The sequence below is a fragment of the Alexandromys fortis genome, unplaced genomic scaffold (genome assembly GCF_014885135.2).
Source record: "Alexandromys fortis isolate MF-2015 unplaced genomic scaffold, M_Fortis_MF-2015_v1.1 scaffold_106, whole genome shotgun sequence".
In the NCBI taxonomy this organism is placed as follows: Eukaryota; Metazoa; Chordata; class Mammalia; order Rodentia; family Cricetidae; genus Alexandromys; species Alexandromys fortis.
In genome coordinates this window covers 4,475,339-4,494,762 of record NW_026067980.1, presented here as the reverse complement: position 1 = coordinate 4,494,762, position 19,424 = coordinate 4,475,339, and the positions used below count along the sequence as shown (strand labels likewise).

The 19,424-nt window shown below is 48.9% G+C and overlaps 1 protein-coding gene across 3 annotated transcripts in view; it reads left to right on the top strand.

Annotated features, from left to right (window-relative positions):
• Erc2 (ELKS/RAB6-interacting/CAST family member 2) overlaps positions 1 to 19,424 on the top strand; it is an 875,988-nt gene that overhangs the window by 837,690 nt on the left and 18,874 nt on the right. Inside the window, exon 16 of one of the 3 annotated variants that reach the window (XM_050158254.1) lies at positions 18,349 to 18,816. The exons of the other annotated variants lie outside the window; for them this stretch is intronic. Coding sequence (XP_050014211.1) covers positions 18,349 to 18,465 — 117 coding nt within the window. The 3' untranslated portion in view covers positions 18,466 to 18,816. Of the gene's footprint in view, positions 1 to 18,348; positions 18,817 to 19,424 lie in introns of those variants that run through there. 3 annotated transcript variants of the gene reach the window in all.

Genomic DNA, 19,424 nt, shown 5'->3' with positions numbered 1-19,424 from the left:
TCCCCCTCCCTCGTCAGCCCAAAGAGCAATCAGGGTTCCCTGCCCTGTGGGAAGTCCAAGGACCACCCACCTCCATCCAGGTCTAGTAAGGTGAGCATCCAAACTGCCTAGGCTCCCACAAAACCAATAGGTGCAGTAGGATCAAAAACCCATCTCATAGTCTTGACTGAAGAGTTTTGAAAACAACTCTAACTCTTGTTCTGGTGAACCTGCAGCATGCCAGGTGACTTGAACATCTGAGTGCGTTTGTTACCAAATATTAAGAGTTTGTCAGGTGGTGTCAACATCAGCTTCCCATTTCTCTTACTGAGTGTGGGGTGTGGCCCCCGAGGAGCTCCGTTTCTGAAATGATGTTGGCCAGAGGGAAAGCGACAGTCTCTCTGGAGCTCCAGTTTTGCTTTCTCTCCCAGCAGCACTGTCGCCTGCCTGGCTTCCACGTAAGCAGGGCACACACTGGGTGCCCTGTGTGGGTCAGCCATGTTTGCAGAACAACTGAGATTCAGAAAAACCCAGTGCCTTCCAGAAAACGGGTGGCTTTTGTCTGCCGGAACTAGGGTGGACTTATTTGAGATATCCTCTCTCCTAACTCAGTTCACTCCTGGCAGGCCCACACTCCTCCTCACTAACAACAAAATGTCATGAACACAACTACTAAGGCATTATCAGAGTGGCCATGCCTCTTCAGCCTCTGCAATAGCATTTCATTTGCATTTTAAGCAGTCAAGCTTGCTTGAGGATCAGAAAAGTGAAACAGCCACACTGGCCAGCCTTACAGACCAGGCAGCCATGACACACGCCTCTAATCCCAGTAGCCACACTAGCTCTCCATGGAAACCAGGCTGAAGTGATGCATGCCCTTCGTCCCAGAACTGGAGAGGATTATAAGACGGGAGGAGACAGCTCTCAGTCTCTCAGTCTCCTGAGGTTTCCTGGAGGCAGGATCGCCATTTTCAGACTGAGGTCGAGGTAAGAGCCTGTGGCTGGCTGCTTTGCTTCTCTGGTCTTCAGGCTGAATCCCAATATCTGATCTTAAGTTTTTATTATTAGTGCTACAAGCTTCCAGGTACAACATGGAATATGTGTGGTGGGAGGAGTGACGGCTAAACTAATGGTGACTGTAGGGACCCACGCAGGTAAACAGGGTCCACATCGCCAAGGCGGAGAAGCCGATTGGCCCACTGCGCAGCCACAGCACAGCAGTCAGTGGGAGGCTAAAGACGAAGAGCCTGGGATCACAGGGACCATTTGGTTTTTTTAGAGACAGGGTCTCATGAAGCCATGCTGGCCTGCTTCTATCCGTGTAATACAGGATGACCCCGAACTTCTGATCTTCCTGCCTCTACCTCTCCAGGGCTAGGAATGTAGGAGTGCACAGAAATCTTCTTAAAATAGAAAAGTAAATAAATTAATAAATAGCCTATTCAAACAGCTGAGTGGTATAGGAGGGAAGGACCCCCATTGGGCCATAGTCATGCACATAGACTGGGCACACCTAGAGGGCAAAGGGGAACCTGGGGTTGTGCAGGTGTTCCTTGGAGGTGCTGGTACCTAGGCCTTGCATGGATAATCAGAGGGACCTCTTCCTATTGTGAAAGCAGCCACTGGTAGCTTCCTCAGCCCCTGCTGCAGGCCAATCCTATTACTCACTGGGCATCTCCCAAGCTGGCTAAGACACTAAAGAAGAGCCCCTGGCTGCCTCGTGGAGCCTCCAGAGCAGAAGGGGTGGGCTCTGGATGGAACCCACATAGGCCACCTCTCTTTTCAGCTTACCCCAGGGAACCCTGCCCTGCTGTGAGACCTAGGTATAGAGTTCAGTACTGACTCTCCAGAGTTCATTGAAAGACTTAACTAAATTTATTTGTGTTTTGCTAACTCCTCAATTCTGGTGAAGAACCAGCTCCCGTGCCTCAGAGTGGAACATTTGGCTTTCTTGAGGCTAGCTCCCCTGCTCCCAGAGGGTAGCTTTGCCTGATTTCCTCCTGGGGCTGGGGTTTTGTGTGCAGCCCCGAGGAAAAGCAGCCAGAGGAGGAAGGGGGTGTTCATCTTCATTATTCCTGAAGAGGAGCTGCCGGAGCAGCACTGAGACATTTTATGAGAAAGAGGGGCCTTAAACTGGTTTTCATTAAATGTGGCTTGATGGAGGCGAACCGGAAACATCCATTGAGCAATGGCAGCTTTTCAAAGCCCCCCTGCAGGAATGATAAGCTATAAAAACAAATGGCCCAGCAACAGAACAAAAAACAAGGCTCCAGGAACATTTGCCAGGCTGCAAGCATGGCCCACCGGGTCCTGCCCTGCCTCTCAGAGGCTGCACAGTCCGCAGCAAGCTGAGGTAGAGGAACAGAGGAATCAGGAGTTTCCATGGAGGGGGAACAAACACAGACTCAGCCCTGGGGAGCAGGGAGCTCTTCTGTGCAATCAGCAGAGAGACATCGCCTCCGCAGCCAACAGCTTTGTGTGCAGGGTGCTGTTACCAGCCCTTGAGAAAGTGCGCCAAGTCCAAAGGCTGAGTAGAAAAAACAGATCTCGAATTCTGTTTGGAGGGAAGTGCCCCAAACCACCTGCAGCTCTGCCTCTCGTGAGGAAACGCTTATGAACTTGAACTGAGTTCCAGACTTAGGAGAGAGAGAGCCTTGAAAGTTAATCAGAGTTTAGATCCTAGATCCCTGCTCTCAATTGAAGTGGCAGGGGCTGGGCCAGGCTTCAGCTTCCTTGGGCGAGCTTCACTGACTGCCTGTTCTTCAGAAGTTCCTTACCCTGCTTTGAGCCTCAGTTTCCCCAGCTGTGAAAGAAGAAGAGTCACTGCACACCACACTGCATCCCAGCGTTGTGGTGGTGAAGTCGCACACACTTTGAATAGGGGCTGAAGTGGGCCTTGGAAATGTAGCAGAAAACCAGACATTAAAATAGTTTTTCTTATAGGCCCTGGATTTCCTTAGAGGAGCCAGATTACCAATAAAATCAGAAGCCAGTGACACTGAGTGCCATAAAATGTGAACAGCTTGGGACAAAGTGAAGTCCAGAAGAAAGGGTAGGATGGAGTGGCCCGAGGAAAAGGGGCTACAAGCTGGTCAAGGAGGGTCTCCCAGAGGGAAATGGGGAGCTTGGACTTAGCAGGGGCAAAAGAAGGGTGCTCCTGGAGGAGGAGAGAACAGCAGGGACCCTTGCTGCTAGTAGGCCTGGGCTAGGAAGGGAACACTGAAGCCGGGTGTTTGAAGACACCCGTAGAGTGCCCCGCTCAGTGCCTGGCTCTCAGTAGCGTCTGCCAGTTTTGCTTTGTATTAACAATGAAGCAGACACCTTGACACCTCTCCCCAAAGAGAAGCATTCCCAGGCTTACCTGTGCCAGTTTAGAAACCTGCTGCTCTGTCGTCTCTGGACTCTCTACTTACTCATGTCTTAGATCTCTACTGAGTGTAACGAAGGTACCAGAAACAGGATGGTGGGTCTTAGGGCCTCTCAAGGGAGTCTTTAGTTCCCCTGTCCCTTGAGCCCCTCTGGCAACAGTAGGGGCTCTCAGGTACCCAGTCTAGCATGTTTGAACCACAGGAGGAACTTTGGGCTGCACCTCTTACAGCCCCAGCAGGAAGCCCGGCCCAGGGGTACACCTGAGTGCTGCAGCCCATCCTCTGCTCGCTGATGCTTTGACCCCTTCACCCTGCCCTGGTCTTTGCAGTGTGTGTAAAATCTGTCTCTGCTCCATGCGACACTTTCCTGAAAGGTAGCAACATTTGCTACAAGTGCTCCTTGAGCTGACAGTTATTTCTGAGAGCTCTTACCTGGAAGATGGGCACTCCTGAGATGCTCAGGGGCCAGACTTCTCAGACTGGAAGTCTGGTACATTGCTCTGCCCCAGGCACCGGAGCTCTCCAAGTGCCACCCAAGCTACACTCGCAGCCTAAGCCTCCCATAGCGCTGCAGGAATGTGTCTCACCACTCCGTCCTAATTCCTCCCCAACAGTCTTGTAACTGGATCTGCCTCTTAGGAGAAGCCCTCTAGTTGTTTGCAGTATGGTTAGGGAGGGCTGTGATGCAGTGGGTCTTCCAGAGAAGCCCTGCAAGGAGCGCAGGAGAGAGAGGAGATGTGGTCCTGGTGCCTATGAAGGTGGACTATAGCCTCCATGTAGGCTTGCAGAGACATTCTAAAGACAGAAGCATGCATGGCCTGGGGAGATGGTTCAGTGGGTCCTAATGCCTGCTGTACCCATCGAAATGAGATCAATGCCCAGCACCCATCTAAAAAGCTGGGCATGACTGCACCTGTGTCTGCAACCCCAGCACTGTTGGGAATGGAGATACAAGGATTAGTAGGGTTTATTGGCTCCCAGCCCAGTCCCAGGTTCGGTGAGAGACTTGAAGGAGTAAGATAGAGAATGATGGAGTCGTAGATACCTGACAGCCCCTGCTGCTCTCAGCACGGGAGCATTAGAGTATACATGTGCCAGTGTATGCGTATATACATCACACGCGAGACGGCGAGAGGGGAGAGAGAAAGAGAGATGGGAGGGACCAGCAGAACCTGGTACTGTTGATTCTATGGAAGAGGCAGAAGCAAACAGCCAGAAGAAAACAATCTATCATCACAGGTAAAGGTGCAGGAGCTGCAGCATGCAAGGTGACAATGGCCTATCAGTGACAGCAACCGTATACATATTTTAGGGTTTGAATGGATGTCAAATCTCATATATGATCCGTGCCACCATAAGTTCTTGGGTAAGAGAGCAAAACTTTATACTCTGTGTTTCTTCATCTACTTCCTGTAGAGGCTGGTGAGTCCTAGCTCTCGGGGTTGTTTGCGAATGAAGTGAGGCACCCGCCTCAGCATGGTGTCTGGCATATGATGGGCAGCATCCACTACTATGACGTCTTAGCTACGGTTGCCATGTAGTCATTTCCTTTCCTTCTCCCCTTCCTTGGTAAGAACCTCAGAAGCGATTTCTTCGTTTCCTCTGTTCCACGATCCAGCATCAATAATGAGGTGGGGGACTCGGTGGCATACTAGGTGGGGAAGGATTGTTCTTTTTATAGCCAGAGCAAAGGGTGGGAATGTGGAATCTGGCATGAGGTCAGGAAGGGCAGGACAAATGGCACATCAGTCACCAATAAAAGCCTGCTGTTGAGGCCTAGTAAACCCAATGGATGTTCACGTGTGAGTAAGAAGGTGGCCTTGCCTCTGTCCGGTGAGCAGTCACCCAGTCAAGCAGGACAACTTGGAGCTCAGAGGGGAGCCCTGAAGTTATGGAAGAGTGAGTTAAATGCTTGGAACATGGGAAAGGATAGTCCCAGCCAGGTAATGTGATACATAAGGGCCTATATCATATTCTTAAAAAAAAAAAAGAACTTCCCATATATGGTATCTGCTGCCCAGGCAGCCAAGTAAGCGCCACCCTGTCCTGCCCTGGACATCACTGTTATATTAGGCTGGTGGCCGAATCACTCACTGGCAACTAATTGCCTGGATGGGGCCTGTGACCTCACGTCCATGAACAGATGGCCTGGGGCAGCCAGGTTATGGTTTTTAGAATTATAAGTGGAGGCCGGGCAGTGATGGCGCACGCCTTTAATCCCAGCACTCAGGAGGCAGAGGCAGGCGGATCTCTGTGAGTTCGAGGCCAGCCTGGTCTACAAGAGCTAGTTCCAGGACAGGCCCCAAAGCTACAGAGAAACCCTGTCCCAAAAATCCAAAAAAAAAAAAAAAAAAAAAAAAAAAAAAAAAAAAAAAAAAAGAATTATAAGTGGAGGAGCAGAGGTAGAATGGATTAGCTGCAAGAGGTGGCCTGCCAGAGTTAAAAAGGGTAACCAAGCAGCCCCAACTCATGAGCTGAGGTCATGTGTAAGCAGAAAGCAAGAGAAGCCAGCAGCATGCAGAGCCAACAAACACAACCAGGGACAAGGACTTTCTTGCTGGCTGACCTCCTGGTCCTTCTCCACCCCCCGAAGGACTGGCCAGATGCTCCCCCAGACCACCACTGTTGTGGTACAGCCTAAAAGCTGCCTCCGTTCCCACAACTAAGGAGCCTCACAGGGAACAGTGACCCCCCTCACTCCACTCCATCATCTGTGTAAGCCACCTCCATTGTCTTTACCAGGGGAGGGGACCTGGAGGGAGGTCGGCCTCTAGCTGCTGAGGCAGCCAGGCCTTGTTTGTGCCGCTGGAGCAGAGCTGGGAGGGTACAGGGATGACCTGGCCACTTGCTCATCTTTATGAGAACATCCCCCTTGTGGGAGCCTTTTCTTTTTATCGGGATGTTTTTCTTGATGTCCAGCCGAACATTCCCAATTCTTTATTTCTTCCTATGAGTCCCTGCTCTGGCCCTCTCTGCTGCTGGCTGATATAAACCCTGTCTGCCTGTAGCTCTCCCTCTGAGTTCAGATGTTTGACTGCTTAAGCGTGGCTAGCCTTTCGCTGCTGCTTTCCTCCCAGGCCACTCCTCCACAGTCCTGTTGTTGTTTCAACCTTACTCCTCTGTGCTCCTCAGAGAGGAGACCTCAGGGAGAGATACCAGAGTGCCTTAGACACTGTGGGTTCAGGAAGGGGACGGCAGCCAGGAAACAGGGGGCTCAGGTTTGTAGAAAACCAACAGAAGCTTTTGAGCAAATGTTCTAGAAAACCAGCTCGATAGCCCATGGCAGGAGGACATCCCTATGAAGAATTCCTTTCTCTAAGGACCAACGTCTGAGTACCGTGTGAAAAATTCGGTGGTGTTCTAGGTGCAAATCAAAAGCAAGAGGAAAGAGATACTGGCTACAGTGGAATCTATGAGAGGGTCTGGCTGAGGAATCCTGGGATGTTTCTTGGTGTGTCAAGCAGAGATGTCTGGTCTACCCTCAGGCAGCTAGGTTGATGACCTTGAAGTATACAAAAGCTTAACTGGAAAAGGGTGACCTAAAGTGTCTGGCAGTGAGAAAGGTCATAAGGGGAAATCATGAGGGAAGCCTTCCAAGCTCTTTCTTTTCCCTTGAGGTCATAACTATACCACCTTCTTGGCAGATAGAAATCCTTGGAGGAAATTCAGGACTAGGTGTGACAGAGGCTCATGTTCAGAATGTAAAAAACAGGGAGCTTGGAATCCTGATATTGGTATCTGTAGCTAAACACTTCATTAGTGTGACATACAGTGGGGCCAGTTTTAAAGGAGGAAGGATTGGTCTTGTCCCATGGTTCCAGAGATTTCAGTCCAGCACATTGGGAGGGCCTAATGAAGCAGCTCACTTACTGTCGGCCAGGAAGGAGGGCACAAGAGTGCATTGCTCACTAGGTCCCTTTCTCCTTGTCTGGCACTCCCACCCAGTCTGTGAGGCAAAGGGCAGTTCCTCCAGCCCTTCCTTAATCCGCTCTGAAACCACCTTCACAGACAGACATATCCAGAAATACGTTTTCCTCACAGGTCCCTCCAGAAGTGAGCTTTTAATGGCCTGAGTGCCTATCAACTCGATCAAGTTGGGAGACTAGTCTAACTTCACAGGTGGAATGAGAAACCCCAGCTCCAGACATCCCTGCTCTCCAGCACCATGACCTCCCAGCTTTTGCCAAAGCCTCTAAAGAGCTTCTGCTCTTGGAGATCTCAGAATTGGAGCACACGGAGTGGTGACCTCTGCTACAGCCTTTAAAGAGAAGAATAACAAACTTCCATCTCCAGGGCCCAGAGAAGAAGCCAGGCTTTGCACATTAGGTTTCATGTCTTGGCTCCACCACAGACAAGCCCTGGTCTTAATCCAAGTCTTATTTAAAGCTTGATCCTGGATTAAATTCTTAGATTTTTTTAAAGCCTCAATTTCTCAGATTCTAAAATGAGTTTTATAATATTGACTAGGCAGGCTGCTCAGAGGGCTAAAGATGGTGCATGCCATCCATCTCCACAGTGCCTGGAACATGGTGGCTGCTTGAGAAAGGGTATTTTGGCAGAATTTGTAGAAGTCCTTAAGATTGTCTCCAGTCTGGTCACTTGACCTAGCATGTCTTAGGCTGAGGAGATCCAAGCGCATTGTCTTGGCACATGACCACCAAGGCTTATCTATTCTGAACATTTGTGAAACTAACCAGGGCAAGAAGATTCCTGCTTGGATTATTCTATGGAATCTAACGACAGTCCTTGTCTGGCTTTCCAGACAACTCATCTTGTGGAGACTCTTAGGTTCCCAGTGTTTGGACTGCGTGGATGGTGTGAGCTGAGAAGCGGAGAGTTTTCACACTGGTGAAGGCAATGCGAAAGTTATGCAAACTCCTCTTGATGAATTGTTAAGCTGTCCTGTGAACCTCCCTTTGCCAAAGATAATCAGATGCACAAGCCAGATAACACTGAGAATTAGAACGGTCGCCCCTAGCTTTGACTTGTGGTAGAGTGTCTGTGGCTTCTCCTCTGAGGCTCTACTGGACTCCTGTCACGCTCCATGAGAGATCCAAGCCCCAGCGAGAACCAGTGGCAAGACTGGACAGCATCGGGCCTCCCGGCAGAGCTGTGATCTTGCTCGGCCCAAAGAATGACTAGACTGTCTTGGAACTGGCTGAAGATCTTTGGAAAAGTCAATTATGTGCGATCTCAATTTTAAAAACATGGAATTTGATGTTTTGGCCAAGAAAAATCGCCAGTTGCACATAGCTTGCATAACGGGTGGTGGTCTGGGAAGCTGATATTTCAAAAACTGGATGATTTCACAGCTGATGTCCTGAATACGATTTTTTTTCTCTCTCTCTCAAATACTGTTTCAGGAATGGAGACTTTTTCTAAGGAGGAAGACCTGAGCTGAACTCAAACTTTGGACCTAATTTTTCAGTTTCTGAAATTTTCATTAAAAAAAAAAAGTCTGCATATTCTCGTCCCTCTAAGTTGCTCCATAGGGAGTAGAAACCTATAGTAGACATGATGGCTAAGGCATCTGGAAGTTTAAAAGGAAAAGGGCCAATCACATCTTAAGACTGTGCTCAGCGTCTCCCAGAGATGGCATGAGCTTTGCATGAACAAGTGGACTGTGGGGTGCCAATCCCAGCTGATTGTGTTCTTAAAGGAACAAAGACATGTCTTTCCCAGAGGAGAATATTTTGATTCTAAAAACAGCTATTCATGGTACAGTCATTGTGTGGGTTTAGCTTGGTGGGTCCCTCCCAGGAGAGAAGGATAAAGAATGGCAAAGCTGGGTGGGGCCTTTAGAATCCTCCAGCTGTCTCCCGCTCCCCTTCTCCAGATGGGGAGTTGAAGACTCCAAGAAAGCCTTCTGGGCTCATGCACAAAGTCAGCTGCCAAGCTCTTAATCTGAGCTACTTTATTAAAGCACTGTCTGTCTTAGGCTCTGCCAGTGCGGCTCCCCAGCTCTAGATCTGAATCATTCTTATCACATCAAGCTATCAGTCAGAAGTGAGGTGTGAAATGCTGGACCTGAACACTCACTCAGTGGGCCCCCGCTGTAATGAACCACACTCCAGGTCCTCAGGTGTGTGTGTGTTTGTGTGTGTGTGTGTGTGTGTGTGTGTGTGTGTGGTGTCCTTTAAAAGCATCATTACAGAAAAAAGCATAAGCCCATTCCAACCTTGGACTCCAAGAGTACTCTAGGGGAGGGCATGACTTCAGGTCAGCCATAATGGGATCTAGCCCACAGAGCATTGCCCTGGAAATGTAACTATCTGAGACCTCCCAAGACAATCCGTAGATCCCAAGTGAATCTTCTCTTCTGTCTGTACCTGAGGGTCTTTCTTTATAAGTCACAGAATTCAACTAACCTTTCCAAAAGAATATTCCAGGAAGCCCAGGTTCCATAGAACCAGGATGAGCTAACCCACAAGAAAATATTTGCACAGGATATATTAAATCAGTATTATTTGTAGTAAGTAATCTTTATTATCTAAATAAACATTCCTTAACTAAGAATTCCTTTCTAATATTTTTTTAAAAAAAATAAATTCTATTGCTGGGGATCGAACCCAGGCTTTGTGTACGCCAAGCAAACCCTGAAGCAGAGATATACCCAAACCTCCAGATTAAAAAAAAAAAATTTAACCACATACATTTTGTCCATACATATGGTTTATTACAGGGCTTAGGAAAGCCCTAAGTATAAAAGTACATGTCAGGAAATCTACACCATAGGGAAAATAGTCACTGATTCCCAGTGCATTTGGGCCACAGGGATCTTGTCTCATGAAGGAACCTCCTCTTCCTTGTCACGCTTAGGGCAGTTACCAGCTCACATCACACAGGTCTGCGCTTCATTCGAGTATTGTGTGGCCGCCGTAGCTCCCTCTTCTAAGATTGTGGATGGACCCTCCTCCAGATTTATCCTTGTTATCACTGTGATTCCTCATGCATTTTTTCCAGATTAAGTTCTTTTTCAGACACAGAGAAAATTATGTAATTAGCTCTTAGGTCTCAGGCCGTAAGTGGAGAGACATTTCCCTCTTAAAGACTTCTCACAACCCCCGAGCCGTAATCGTGAGGATTTTTTTTTAAAACACTCTTGGTTTCATTTAATTGTTAAACATTACTTTAGTGTTGAGGGAATCTTCAAAGAAGGGCTGGAAGGAATCATGGCTGGTAGGACAAAATATTAATAGGTAAATGCAAAACAGTAATTCCTGTCTAAACTGGTTGCCGTCGCTGAGGTAGAAAAGACACAAACAGTTATTCTGGGATTATATGGGTTTCACGGACTTAAAATGACCCATAAGTAGCCAGGGGTGGGCTTACCTTCTCTTTATTTTTATTTTATTTTATTTTTTTGCCTGAGGAGGCAGGAAGAAAAGTGGGGTTTTGTTTTTGTGAATTAGAAAATGCCCTTTTCCATGAACGTTTCCAGAAACGTTCATTAAAGAATGCAACGTTGTTCAACAAAGACCAAAATTAAAACGGAAAAATCCCATTTTGCCAGCTGCATGGCTCATATATACAGCTCTCTAACTCAGCAAACTCTAACCCCGTCAACAGTGTGGGGGGCTGGTTTGGCACCTTCCAGGCCATCAGTGTTGAGACTGGAGATGTGTGGTGTTGTCATGGTGACCGCTGTCGACAAAGGTTACCCCTGGTGGAACCTCTTTGGCCTCGTGACCCCCACACAGAGTTGGAATAATAGACTCTGTAAGTGGCTTCTGCTCTGCAAATAGAGACAGGGCTGGAAATCAATTATTAATGAGCTGGGTGACATTGACATTCACCCACATTTAATAAGCACAGCCTGGTGACAGGGTGAGATCTGTGGTTTGCTCAGCAGCCTCATGGGCTGGTGGGGAATTCAGAGAAGAAAGAAGGACTAGAGACAAAACCCCAAAGAAGAAGAGGCAATTCTCTGCAGCTGCTCAGCAGTTGACTTGTTTAGAGTCTCTGCCTGACCACTCCTTTCCCATCCTAAATGACCTTAAAGGGGTTGGCATACTGACCTACAGAGATGTCTTCCCACTGTCTTCCCCCAAGCCTTCAAAAGGACAAGCAGGTTGGCAGAGGCTCCCATGCTGTGGGAGGAAGCCATGTTCCTGTGGACCGATAGCCCTCCCCCCCCCCCAGACACATTTGTGGTTCAAAAGCCCTTTGGTCTGAGCATTTGAACTTCTTTGCTGAAAAGTAAAATGCTAATGACACTAAGGGCGGCCACGGCGCAGGGACTCAGACATTTGTCCCCATGGCCTGTGTTCTCCACAGACTTTGGTTTCTAAGGCTTTCCGTGGGAACTGCTCTTTCTGTTTAATTTCTTTTCGCAGAAGTCTGTGATCTCTTTATATCTGAAAGGGGACAGAGTTGCCTTCTCATCTGTTAGTGTTACCCCAAATTCTGCTGCCTCCCTAAGGAAAAGACTCCACTCCGTATTTTAAGGACGCTTCGGCCCTAGCATGGGCACAGGGGACAGAGATCCCAGTCACCTTCTAGAACCCTTCAAATTGGCAAGCTGGCTAGGGTGCAGACAAAGGAGCCAGCTTCCTCTGAGACTAACCCAACCCATCGCCAGTGGCTGGAAGTATCACCAACCCAGACACGGTCTCATCTCAGGCTAGTGTTCCCCTTTGTGATATTGTAGATGCTTTCTGGAGTCTGTCCCTTCAGGGGGCACCCCCACCTCTCTTCTTTCAACGGCCTCGTCACTTCCAGACACTGATTGTTAATGGCACTCAGAAGGGTAGTAAGGAGTGATTTCTCCAGGAAATGTGACCGACCAGCCACAGGGTCTGCAGTGAGTTATGACGTCAGCAGGGCCCAGCTGCCTACAGGATGAGGACAGAGGGGCCAAGGTGCTGTGCAGAGACTGGACTCAATTAGAGGCTGTGCCTTGGGAGCAGCCCGTCTCGCATCTCCCTTTTTTAATCTGGACTCTTTGCCTTTTGATATTCTAGACGCTTCTCTTTTGCCCTCTGTCAGCATAGAATTCTTGCAAGTGACTGATATTTCAGGTCAATAATTATATGTGGCAAAAGTTCTTAAGCAACGGATTAAGATGCCTCTGGTTTCAAGGCAAAAGCTTGTGTTTTCAAAGCCCCTTCCTGTCGCACAGAAGGGCTGAGGAGCCATCAGCATGCTCACCGTCCAGGGCGGCCTCCACTTCTAACGCGGTCTGTCAATATCTGAGTAAGAGGAAAGGGGACTCCCACATAGCCATTTCCCAGAAGCCCCTGTAAGCACCCCCCCCCTGGCAAAACTTCATATTCAGTACCAGCCATTACGTTCAGTAGATTTCAACTTTTATATTGTGCATTTTTTCCAGCCTATGACTTTGGCTGCCTTTCGCATGCTCTGGTCTGGGTCTGATTCTAAACTCCAAATCAAGTCCGTTTAAGAGATCAGCGTGAGTTTCTCAAGCGCATCCTCTGCTTCAGGCACAGCGCTGTGGTCCAGTTATGGCCTGAGAAGGTCCCCCGGCCTTGTGTGGTCATTCCAGCTGAGAGTACATACAGCTGTGTCAGGGAAGTGCCAAGGCTTGAGGCATCGTGAAAAAAGACAAGGGCCTTTGAACTCAGATAGGAAACAGGGGAGGGCTTCCTGGAGGGGCTGTGGCCATCCAACACTGTATCCTTGTTGCACACGGCCCTAGTCTCCCCCTCACCCACCCACTTTTTCACCTCTCCAACTTCTCTTCTCACATAGTCTCTCCCACCACCACCACCACCCTTTTTTTTTTGTTTTTGTTTTTTTGTTTTTTGTTTTTGTTTTTTGTTTTGTTTTGTTTTGTTTTGTTTTTACAACTCCTGCTCTGGCTCCTTTGGCTCTTCTCGCCCAGGGCAGCAGGTATGGCGGGGTGGTACAGGTTGGGATGGGGATGAAGTAGCCTGTCACAGAGGGTAGCAGTGAGGAATTGATGTCACAGTGTATGTCGGGAGGGCTGCTCGGTGCCTGGTGCTGTTGTGGTGCACACCATTGCTCCTTGGGTGATGCTTACCAAGTACTATTAAGGGGAAGGCCACCCCAGGGGCTTGAGAGAGCCTTTGGAGAGATGGGTTCTTCTAGTCCCAGTTCTGGAATGACCACAATGCCACACGTCCTTCTTAGACTCAGCCTGTGGCCAGGAGCTTTTGCCACAGTCTGGCCACTCCTTCCTGTCTATCATGTACCTGCCACAGCTTCTTGTCTCCCCCGTGAGACGGAATTGACTGCTCAAAACACCCTCCGTCGATGACACCTTATAACACGCTGGTTAACCTCCGTCCTTCAGCTTGATCCTGTCTTAGAAGCCTGGTCCAAAGGTTCCATGGGTCGTGGGATCTGGGCCTAAAGCCACCCTAGATGCAGGTTATTAGCATACAGAGTTGAGGACAACATCTTCTCTGCCTAGCCCCTTGACAATCGTGATTGATTACTGATATCCCCAAATCATTCGAACAGACAAGAACTCCTTCTGCCAGTTTGCTTTATACCTTGAAACTCTTTCGCGTATGTTGAAGATGGTACCATAGCAGAGACTTGTGCCCCTTCCTTATCACGGTGACTTAGGAGAGGACCTGCCACCACCCAGGAAGGGCAGCCATACAGAGGGATCCTGAGCTCACTGAGCCTTTTGTTAGCAAGGTACGATCAGAGTGCCTTTCGAGACTTGATGCAGAGGTGATTTGTGGGTGTGGTTTTGTAACAGGCCACCCGTTATCATCCTGGAGACCTCTCTGTGCCATGACATTTTGCTAGCAGGAAGGCGGCATTAAAAATGACACCAAGGACTCCGAAGTACCTCAGGCAAAGACAGTGTGCTGAACAAATATTAGTGTTCAGGTGACAAGGGCACAGGGGCTTGTCATAGGGAGGGACAAGCCCACTTCTGCTTCCCTAGACGTGGTTCCAATTGCTTTACGGGACTGGGAACTAAGCGCTTGCTCTGGCGCAGGTTCCGACATGACTTGAAGCTTCTCTCCACGCGTAGGAAGTCAGAAGCTGTGCTAGGAGCCCAGGAGAGCCCCACCTCCTGAGGAGTCACAGCTCCTTAAGACATCCTTGCCGGCAGTGGGGGCTAAGGAGTAGCAGGCCCAAGTCCCTGGTGTGGATTATCCACTTACTAAGGAGGTCTCTCCTCCTGCCCTTCTGCTTTGCTCTCCGTCTCTTCCCTTAGCCTGCCTCTCTATCAAGGTAGAAATCTCACCATCAAAGGAACTCTGGGAAAACACTCTGGGGAAATCAGAGACAGGATTGAGTCAGAAGTGCAATATAAGAAGGTGCCCCCGCCTCATCCCCAGCAGACTTCACAAGGTCAGTCGGGCTCTGGGGCCCCCTGTGAGGACCCCACAATCAAACTGCTCCTTCACTGTTCCCTTCTGATCCAACTGTGCACATGCAGAAGCCAAAAAGGTGTTCTAGTGGGAGGAAAAGCGCCCCGCGCCCCGCCTCCAGGTGCTGCCTGCAGCAGTTGGGCTCCAGATCTCTCCTCACACTGGGATTTGATTTTCCAGAAAGGATGAGCCAAGTCCCTGGAAAAAGTGCTCCTGGCTCCCAGCATCCTTTCTTCCGAGTTCTCTGGCAGTTGAAACCTTGATCCAGTAAAGGGAGATGGCACCACTCTTGATGGTGACTATCCTAGAGGCTTGTGGTCAAGCATAGACATGCTTCTTGAGTGGCCAGCTGAAATCTAGAGGACCCAAGCCAGGTGCTTGGAACCACACAAGCCCATAGCCTGATCTGGGTTGTCGGCTTCTTTTATTTTATAAGCTTGCACCGTGCTTGTGCACATATTATCTGTAGCTACTTTCATGTTACCATGTGACAGAGACCCTAACATCTGCAGACACAGGGGCATTGTTTCTCTGGCCCTTTACTGGCTTGCTGACTTGTGGTCTGTAGCATAAACCTGGAAGTCTCTTGGGTCCCTGCGTATAGCTGGCTTTGGCTCCACTGGGACAGCAGAGACAGGGTCATGCAGGTAAAGCTCACTCATGCGGACACAGCCGAGTGTCTGCAGGGAGATGATATTGTCAATGTCGTGGTCCTTCCCATGGGTGTCCTTCACCTAGAAACTCAAAGGCTCCAGCAATGCCTTCAGAGAAGATGCCGCAGCTGGCAAACTATCACTGGCATTTAAAGAAGAAGCCTTCCTGTCTCATAGAACCTAGACCTGACTTAGGGAAACTGAGTCAGAAATGAAGAGAAAGTTCTCCTCCCAGGGCACACAAGGAGCCCACGGCCATATGGGCACAGGTCTCAGGTCTTCCAGGCTAAGGTACCGAAATCATAATAGGCAGCCATATTGCTTTTGGTATGCCAGCACTCAGTGGCCTTGGCACCCTTTAGGGAGCAGCGAGCCAGCGTGTGACTCAGCAGTTTCTCCCTCTAAAGAGCATGTTCCTTGTTGGTTCTTAAGTGCAGCTGATTGTGGGTGATTATTCACATAAATTACACCTGTCGCTCCCCTGCACAATGCGAGGCCTGGGTAATGTGATCTCCTTGAAAGAGGAACCTGTTTTGTTTTTCAAAGGGTGATTATAAATGAGATAGGAGCGCGGGCTCAGGAGTCTTGCAGGCATTCTGCTAAGGAATCCTTTATCTTACATACATTGGCTGAGCAACCTTTGCGGAAGTTTGTTAGGCCACGCTTAGAACTGGACCACAACCTTGAGGCTTAAGAGTTTGTTCTATGATGTTTTAGCCAGGGCTACACAGAGGAAATAGTAGATAGAAGACCAGTTCTCCTTCCTTGCGGACTTTCCGTAAGCCTCAACTGACTTAGTGTTTAAGGAGTCAAAACATGACTTATGGTCCAAATGCAACCTAGCAGCTCGCTGGAGATTGACTCACGTCTCATCCATAGCAAGATGCAAGGGTATCTGGGTCCAGAACACAGGAAAACTAGAGTCCCCTCCTACGTTCAGGAATGAAATGTTTGCGGCTGATGTGATCTGGCAGAGAGAGAAAGGAAAAAAGCCAGAGAATCCAAATGCGTAATTGAAGGGTAGACTTGCCTTGATTGTAAAGGAGATAGGGTCCTGCTGGCTCAGGCCCAGGAACTCCCACCTCTTGGTGGATCTCATCATGCAGACACAAGGCATATAGACTTCAAAGATCAGCTCTGGCTTCTGCTCTATGTGTACGACTCCCTTACTGCAAGGGTAACCTCGGCTGTATCCTCTCTAAGGTTCACTTTTCTCAACCCTTAACCGAAAGCAGCCGTTCCCAGCAGGAGCAGTCTCATCCCTACTCCAGCCACCAAGGACATGGAACAAGATCTGGAGAGAGTTTGGGTCGTTACAGCAGGGTAATATAGAGCCAGGGGACATTGGTAAATATCCCAGCATTCACAGGACAGCTCCTCACGACAACGAATTATAAAGCAGGACCAGTTAGGCAGCTCCGCAGATGAGGCAGTTTACTGCCAAGCCTGAGGACCAGAGTTCAATCCTGGGGCTCCCCATGGTGGGAGTGGATCAACTTCTATAAATCGTACTCTGACCTCCACACAAGCTGCTGGCACATCTGTACTCCCCGCACACATACACATAAGTGAATACAAACACAGTTACCAAACAAAGAATTCTTACCTCTCCTCCAAATCAGAAATGCTGAGGCTGAAAACCCTACCCGACTTCAAGGAACCAGGCTCCTTCCATGATGGTATCTGCTCCATATAGTGCCAAGTCCGCACATGTTATACACTCTAGGAACATCTGTGGGGCACAGAACATACGAATGACTGGGAGAATAACTAAGATTTGCACATCCGTAAGAGGGCTAAGATTTCTTTTTTGTCAAATGGAACGTGGGTGCCCAGTGCCTAGCACTGTGCTCGGCACACAGTAGGGCCTCAAAGAATGGTAGCTCAGTCATGCCAAGAAATTCACCTGACTTTGCTTCATGCTCGTTTTAGAGAAGAATTCACTTGTTTTCATCCTTTGCCAAGATAATAGGCAGTCTGTGCAGGCAAAAAGCCCAGTGGGGCTTTTACAAATATTGGTTTACAAAGAATCTGTTTCATCTTGTGTTTTTCAGATAGGTAAGCCAAGGGCCACTTGGTTGTGCCTTCATTTCCTTTCCCTCTGGCAGACTTCTCCTAGGCAGGATTTTGTTTCTCTAAAATTATTGTTTCATTGCTTTGTTGTTCTGAAGAAACCTGTTGGTTAATATTAATGCATTTTATCTTGGGCCATTTCCTTCCGGTTCTCTTTTTTTTCAATCTGCCATAATTTTGTGCATCCTTTCGAATATCCCAACTGCTGACAGGACCCTTTCATGTTCGTATTACCCTCAAGCCTCAGGAAGTCTGTGGGCGGGCGAGCTACCTTCTCCATTTGACAGATAAGGAAACTGAGGCTCAGCAGATTAATTTCCAGGGAGTGAGTCAGGAGCCCCTGGCTGTTCCTTACAACTCCTCCCAGAAATTTGGAAACTGGAGATGATTTGGGGACAGAGGTCGGAGAAAGGAAGGAACTTTCCAAAGCCCTCCAGAAAGTGGGGCTCTCCCTAGTTCCCCTCCCACCTGCCTGAAAATCCTTTGCAAAGGAATCTGTCCTGAATTCACTTAGGAGAGGGTCTGTGTTCTGCAGAGGTCGAGGGAAGATCCCTGCCTGGGCTCTATTCTTCTAATCATCGCATCCCTTAAAGACTGTCAACCTCAGGTCCGCTCAGCAGAAGTGGGGTGACACGGGCACTGTCATGATGGCCGAGAGAGATCAAGGAAATAAATGGCCTCTGGGAGCAGGGCTCCTGTGAGAATTTCTCCGCCCACTGCCGCCTTCCTTTCCCTGACTCCCAAGCCTAGAGTTGGCCAATTGGTACTTCTGAGGTGGTGAGTGACTCATGACATTATGAGGAAAACAAACATATTATATGTTACTATAAAATATACATTATATTTTTAAGGCTCCATAGCTCTCAAGCTCTCCAGGAAAATCAGTAACATGTACAGTGTCTGCTATCCCTTTTAACACCTCTATGTGTCATTTAGATTTTTCTGTTTGTCTCACAGATGATGCACTCGAAGCCCAGATTCTGGTTCAAGGTTACACAGCTATCCATAGACAAGGCCAGGACTGAACTCACCCTCCATGGATTAAACTACCCAAAGACCTTTATTGTGCACTGAATAACCAGGACAGCACTTCCTGACCACACCACACTCAGGTCAGAACTGTGGTCACCTAGATGTCATCCTCCTGGGAGGCGTAGTGACATGTGTGCTCTTGCTGGCCCACGGTGCCATCAGCTGTTTCAGCTAGCGTCCCTGGGAAGAGGATGACCTTACTGCTTCCCGCTGAGAACAGCTGATGAGCACCAAGGGAGGGCAGAGAGGCTCCATCTGCACCCCGCAGCAGTACAAGTACCTCAATTGTGTGCCCAGCTTCTCTGAAGACCGTTGCCTGGTCTGTCCCCTCAGGCTTCCTGAACTGCTGCTTGCCAGAATCCACCGTGTGGTACACTGTCCTGTTGGTTTATCTTCAGGGGTTTCCTGGGGACAACGGTACTTATGGCTTAGAGACCACACGGGCTGCTATCTCTAACAAACCTGTTGGGGCTTTCAGATCGCAAACACAACAGCTGCCTGCAACAAATATTGACTTTGGGTGCAAATTCTCTCACAGATGGCCACTCTTAAGAGAGCCTGACCCCGGCCTCGGAGCACATGCTGTGTAATTGGGAAACTGGAGTGTGGAACGGGGGGAGATGCCTCTTGACCCCCAGATGGCCCTCAGCTACCGGGGCCCCAGCACCTTGAAGTTTTCGTTTCGTTGGGTACAGAGCTGCAGGACCCTCACAGTTCCCTAGCGCTGCCCCAACAAAGCACTTTAAGCTGCATGACTTCCCATGTTGGTCCTACTTCGCGTTTCTATTGCTGGGATAAACACCCTAGCCAAATGCAACTTGGGGAGGAAAGGTTTGTTTGGCTTACCGGTTACAGGTCATCATTTAGAACATCCAAGGCAGGAGCTAAAGCAGGGGCAGCTGCTTACTGGCTTGATCTTCTGGTTATCTTCCTTATGTAGAGCTGGCCCACCTGTCCAGGCATGCCGCAGCCCACAGTAGGTTAGGTCCCCTACAAATTAG